Source organism: Ixodes scapularis, unplaced genomic scaffold (genome assembly GCF_016920785.2).
Source record: "Ixodes scapularis isolate PalLabHiFi unplaced genomic scaffold, ASM1692078v2 PGA_scaffold1__304_contigs__length_218370807, whole genome shotgun sequence".
NCBI classification, from domain to species: Eukaryota; Metazoa; Arthropoda; class Arachnida; order Ixodida; family Ixodidae; genus Ixodes; species Ixodes scapularis.
The window spans coordinates 166,545,216-166,551,515 of record NW_024609846.1 but is presented as its reverse complement, the minus strand read 5'-3'; the positions used below and the strand labels follow the sequence as shown (position 1 = coordinate 166,551,515).

Below are 6,300 nucleotides of genomic sequence, written 5' to 3'. Positions count from 1 at the left end.
TCAAACAGCGAGCAGCCGACTATGCCCAGTAGGAGTAGGGTAGAGATGGGGGAGAGAAGGAAAGAAAAGAAACGCAAAGTGCAAGTCAGGGTGGAAGGGTTATCTCGGATTTTAAAAATTCAACCTCAGTTTTCGTCAGCAGGAGGGAAGGGTTAGACACGTTGTTTTTTGTTAGAATCCGATAAGACGGGTGTGTTTGTTGTGTTAGAGGAGGGAGATTTTGGAGATAAGGTGAACGCCGCCCTTTCAAAGAATTTTCTCAAACTGAAATCGCGACCGTCTGGGACCCTCAGGTCAAGTTGTTGTTGTTCTTAGAACGTTCTTTATTGCCCTGTTATATACAATATATGTATACATATATATATATACACACATACACACACATATACCATACACACATATAATGCACCATTGTCGTCTGCATCGGTGCGGGCCTAAGGATCTGCCGTTGCCGTCATGGCGGTCTGGGTGGGTGTTGGTCCCAGCGCCTTCGGCTGCTGCAAAGTCGTCCACCGGGGCCGTCGTCGTCGTAGACGAACTCCGCCAGCTTTGTCCACAGCAGGGAGACGATCGTCTTGTCACGACTGGTGGGTAGAATCCAATCAACATACGTCGCCGGACGGATCTCGTCTGGGAGTTCCTCCAGTTTTGTTTTCCGGAGGCTAGCGTAGCGCTCGCACTCCCAGACAACATGGGCAGCCGTCGCGGCACTCCGGCACCGGCGACACGCCCCCTCGTCAGGATCGTCGCCGAAGAACTTATGGCGCAGCGCCGGGGATAGGACAGTGTTGGTCGCGAGGCGGCGGACGAGGGTCTGAGTGCTCCTCGGTAGGTCATTCGGCATCGGAGGAACGGGACGCAACTGCTCGTCCGGGCGTTCCTCCCGCTCCTCACGAAAGTGCCGTAGGATTCTCCGCCTCCGCTGTTTAGCACTTTCCTTGACGACAGACGGGTCGGCCGGGCCGGCCGCCTCGCCGGCTGAGTTGTGGAATGCGTTCGGCGCGGATGCCATCTGGCGAACTGCTGCTCGCGCCTCGCTGTGGGCCCACTCATTGCCGTCAATGCCCGCATGCGCGGGCACCCAGGAAATAGTAGCTTGGATGTTGAGCTTGTTTCGAAGTTCTAGGAACGCGGCGAGCAACTCGCCGACTATTCCCGTGTACATTGAGGGGCTCCCGCTCTCTCGTCTGCAAGTTTCGTACGCGCGAGTCGAGTCGGTGAACAGTAGGAGCCTGTGTGGGATGTCTGTTGGTGCAAAAGTTTGAAGAACCCACTGGGATGCTCGGAGAAGTGCCATGAGCTCCGCTTGCGTAGTGTCGACGTCTTCAGTGGTCGAAAGCGCAGCCGCGTTCGGAATGCCATGGGTGGTGTCGACCCACGCGACCGCCTGGACGTGCTTGGGGGTTCTGTCCTCTCCTTCCCCGTCGTCGCCGGTAGTCGACAGCAAGGTCTCCGCCATGTCAGTGTAGATGATGGTGTGCGTAGACGGTGATTTGTGCGCGACGCTACGTGTGTGCGCTTTGGCAAAGCGTTTGCGTCGCTCCGAGTTGCTCGTTCCAGGTCCCATGTTTCGTGGGAGGGGTTTTCCTTCGGTAAGCGTAACCGGGGCGGCCCACGGAGGGGGCGAGTGCGCGTCTGCCGGGCGGACGTCCAGACTGGGAGGCACGCCAAGCTCTTCCAACATGGAAAGCCCAGCTGTCGAGCTGCTGAGGCGGTCTCTCTGGGCGAGGAGCGCCTGTTCGGCGAGTTCCGACAGGAGGTTCATGCCGCCGCGTGCGTACAGCTCCCGGAGGGGCGTATACTTAGGCAGTCCGGTAACAATGCGGATGGCTTCGCGATTGAGTTTCTCGAGTTGCTCCGCCTGCCGGGGCGTGAGGACGTGATAGTTATAGCCGTAGAGGATACTGGATTCAAGCAGCGCCGTGACGAGCCGGCGCGTTTCTCTCTCCCGCGTGCCCCACTGGAGGTGTGTGATTCTACGGATGAGGCGGAGGAGGGATCTGCACTGCAAGGCGACTTTCGTCACCCACGTGGTGCCTTTGCCATCTTGATCTATGTGGGCTCCCAGGATCCGAACGGAGGGTTTTCGCTGTATCCTTTGGCCGGCCATGCTGAGGGCGATTTGGTTGCGGACCGCCTCGGTCTTTCTGTGGGGCCCGTTTAAAACCACGACGTATTCGGTCTTCTCGGCCGAGGCGGTCATGCCCACCTTCCGAAGAAAGCCCTGTATGACGTCGAGGCCAAGTTGTAGCGTGTGCTCCTGTTCGCCCGCCGATCCCGTCGTTGCCCAGATGGTGACATCATCGGCGTATACGGCGAATTGCAGCGACGGAACCGCTTCAAGCAGTGGGGGAAGTCTTGCCATGACCAGGTTGAAGAGGGTGGGCGAGAGGACCGCGCCCTGCGGTACCCCGGTCCTGTTCGGTTGAGCGGGTCCAATGTAGTCCCCGGCTTTGATCTTGTACGTTCTGTCGTTCAGGAAACTCTTAACGAAATTGAGAAGGTGGCCGCACACTCCGGCAAGCTCTGCGCTCTGGATGACCGCCTCGTGAGGGACGGTGTCGAAGGCCTTGCGAACGTCCACCGCCACCACCGTTCTCGTCTGCACTTTCGAGTAGGCGTCAAGGACCTGGTGGCGCAACATAAGGAGAATGTCTTGCGTGCTCATCCCGTGGCGGAATCCTAGTTGATGTGGGTGGAGAGGGTAGTTCCTCTCGAGATGCCACATGAGTCGCTCGAGGACCATACGTTCAGTGAGTTTACACAGGTTGCTGGTAAGGGAAATGGGCCGGAGGTTAGTGAGCTCATTCGGTGGCTTGCCCGGTTTTGGGATCGGTATCACCAGGGATTCGCGCCAGGAACTCGGGAAGTTGCCCGTCGTCCAAATTTCGTTGATCGCGTCAAGGAGAAGCTGGAGGTGGAGTTCAGGGAGGTTGCGCAATTCTGAGATGGTTATCAGGTCTGGGCCAGGTGCGCTGCGGGCGTTCGCCCTTGCTAAAGCTGCGTGAAGTTCGCCCATTTGAAACGGTTGGTCCATGCCGACCTGCTCCGGTGTTTGGAGATCCAATGCCTGGAAATCTCCGATCATCTGGGACGGTGTCGCGGAGTCTCGGGAGTATATGGTGGGATCCGGTGAAGCCGCAGGCTGAGGGAAGAACACTGCCCCAGCCTGGAGCGCCAGCTGCTCCTCCGAGATTCGCATGCGTAGAGCCGCTGTCTGCGCCGCGGTGCGTCTCTTGGCTTTGCCCTGCCAATTGCGAAAGATGTGCCATATGCGCGGTCCGCTCATGTTACCGTTGAAGCTGGAGCAAAGGTCGCACCATCTGTCTGTAGAGAGTGTATTTGCGTAATCGCGCGCCTCAGTCGTTATAAGGTTCAGACGGCATCGCAGTCCGGGCGTTCGTCCTCTCTCTCTGTACGCACACAGAGCGTCGAGGCGTTGTTTCCACAGGTTAGCCAAGTGCAAGTCCGGTGACGGCTTGTCCTCCGCCACTTGAAAGTGCTGGGTAGATGACCTTTTGGCTTCGTGTATTGTCCGTAGGAGGTGGGCCAGTTCGTGCGTTTCCGGGTCATCGCCTGGTGTGGTTACGGGTGTTTGCTCCAGCTCTGCGCGGAAGGCGTCCCAGCAGACGACGCTCGTAGTTCGTTTCGGCGCCGTTATCTTGTGGCCGCGCAAACGAATGAAGATGGGCAGGTGGTCGCTCCCCCACGTGTCTGCTCCTAGTTCCCAGAAGAGGGCCCGCCGCCGGTTCGTCCATGTGAGGTCGGTCGTGGTGTCGCCCTGGCGGGCGTGCTGGCCAACTCGCGTTGGTAAGTCCGGATCGTTGAGCAGGCTAAGGTGGTTGTCCTCCATTGCGGAAACGAGGTTCGAACCGTGGTATGTGTCGGTGCTCGATCCCCAGCACGTGTGGCGTGTGTTGAAGTCGCCGCCGATGACAACGAGGGCATCGGGGTGCATTTTCCGCAGGTCTTCGACCCAGGACCAGTCAATGGTGACGCTGTTGCGGATCGACGGTCGGACGTATATCGACACCACCACGACCTTACATTGGGGGAGTTGGAGGGCCACACCCACGACCTCTTGATGTTGCGTGCACCAGCGCTGGAGGTCCAGCTCGTCGTGCGGGATGCGGGCAGCCACTAGGACCGCCGCGTTGCCCCTGTAAATGACGCCGTGCGGCGGCGCTTTGCCGCCCGGACCGTTCGGCGTTCGTTGGCGATGCGGGATGGTGGGTCGCGTATACGTGTCGTAGCCGGGCAGCGAGAGGTTCGGATCCTGGGCCTCCTGCAGAAGCAGCACTACTGGTCTTGTCCCTGCTGGGTAGCGGAGAAGAAACTCTGCCTTCTTGCGGGCGAAGGTTCTGCAATTCCATTGGAGAAACCACGCTGCCCTCTCCTGGGTCGTCCCGGGTTGCGTCTTAGATTGTGGGTTGGTGTTCGCCATGGTAGCGTCCCACGAAAGTTTGGCTCCCTAGGAGCTGTTGGAGTAGTTCTCTTACCAGTGGAATTAAGTTGTGATGCAGAATCATTTCTGTCACTATGCACTGTTGGTGGTAATTTTGCAGCGCCAATTCGCTCTGATTTTCAGGGTGTCCGCATTTGCATTGCGTTGGTGGCGCGGAGGTTGCAGCCATACTCGACATGGTGGAGAATAGAGGAGGCGCAGCAGCAGGAGCGTCCTTCCGTGGTGTTGGCAGCGCCCCCGTCGCGTCCGCTCTCGGGGGTAAAGGGAAGAGGGGAAGAGGAGCAGCGGAGGACTGATGTTTCGGTGTGGGGGAGGGCGGGTCCCCCTCACTCGGATAGACCCCAGGGGAAGACCAGTTAGAGTCGGCCTGTTGGAGGCGTGTTGGGGGATGGGGTGGGGACCACTTGCCGCTTTGAAGGGAAGGCCGGTTGTTCTCCTCGGATGTCTGCTTTCGTCGTGGTTCTTTTTGGAGCCGTCTTGTTCGTTTAAGTTGGACCTGTTTGTGGAGCGGCTTCGGCTTTTTTCTCGTGTGCCTCCGCCGCGCCGCGAGATTTCCGAGGTCCGTCGAACCGAGTCTGTTCGGCGCATGTCCACGTCGCCACAGAGTAGGTCGCGGTGCGATGCTAAGTTTGCTCCACAGATGGGCAGTTCCGGCAAGCCGAAGGGCCCGATGTGTTGGCCCCCTGTCATTCCTCTTCGCAGTTGGGACCGCTCGCGAGGTGACGGCACGGATTTTCCACGTATATTGTGTCCTTTGGCTGCCGTACTTCCGCGTAGGCTGCTGCGCTTGGAGTGCTGACCGTGTCCTTTGCTCAACGATGGTGGCTGCCCCGGGGCGTCCTCGTCTCCCCGAATCCAAGTAAACTGACGCTTGGAAAGTGATCTTCCCCTTCGGCGTTGGATTGTTGTGGCGTCCTTGCGCCGAGGACTGATGTTGCGCGCGGCGCGCTCCGCGGGCAGCCTTGGTTGTGTGGCAGCTGTGGATTTATCGCGTCGGCCGGCGGAGAGCGCTGCTGCAAAGGTGGGACTCCACGTTCGTATGTTGTTTTCCTCCTGCGACTGTCTTCGGGATGTCGGAGCAAGCGGGGGCTCTTCTATGGTAGACTGCTGATCGTAGTTGTAGGACACCTGGCGCTTGGGTTCGCGTCCCCTGCTCGGGTAAACTCTGTACCACTGTGAACCCAAAGTTACGTGGTCAGGAGCATTTGGGCCCTGAAAGACAACCGACACCGATGTGCCCTGTCCTTTCCGTGTGATGTCCAGGATGGTGTGTCGCGACTGTAGCAAGGTTCGAACTGCTTGCAGGGATTGTTCGCCGATTATTTGGTGCACCGTTCCCACGGAGGCATTTTCTGGGATGGCAGGAAAAGCATAGACCTCAATTTTGTCCAGTTTGGTAATTAGTAGAAGCTTGTCTCTCGTTTCAACGTAAGGTGTGTCAACCGCTATGATGTTTTTTGTAGGGTTGAGGCGAATGTTTGGGATGACATATCGGTTGAACCTGCTCCTGATTTCTTGTGTGATTTTGCTTCTGCTTGATGGTTGTAATTGTACTTTTGCGAGCGAGGGTCGAAAAAGCACGGTGTACAGTCTCTCCCTTTGATTTTCGCTGGTTTCGATTGCCCTTTGCGATTTGCGGTAGCTTACTAGCCTGAAGCCGTCCTGCGTTAGGAAATCGGCAGGTGCGCGCTTGGATGGTTCACGCTCACCTGGCGAAGTATGTTTGGTCAGCGCAGTTATCTCGATGGCTTCTTCGGAGGCGAGGTAGTGAAAACTGTTTGATGACAGTATGTGGGGTCCAGATGTTCGGCCGATATCTGTGCTTGGCTCTGGTA

At 57.9% G+C, this 6,300-nt stretch overlaps 1 protein-coding gene across 1 annotated transcript; it reads right to left on the bottom strand.

Annotated features, from left to right (window-relative positions):
- Positions 1 to 384: 384 nt before the first annotated feature.
- On the bottom strand, positions 385 to 2,203 carry LOC121835859. The gene has a single exon (XM_042290392.1). The coding sequence runs from the start codon at positions 2,201 to 2,203 to the stop codon at positions 455 to 457; it is 1,749 nt and encodes a 582-aa protein (XP_042146326.1). The 3' UTR covers positions 385 to 454.
- Between the last annotated feature and the right edge of the window lie 4,097 nt (positions 2,204 to 6,300).

Coding starts and splice junctions, on each gene's coding strand:
- LOC121835859 (XM_042290392.1), bottom strand. CDS start 2,203: ATGACCGCCTCGGCCGAGAAGACCGAATACGTCGTGGTTTTAAACGGG.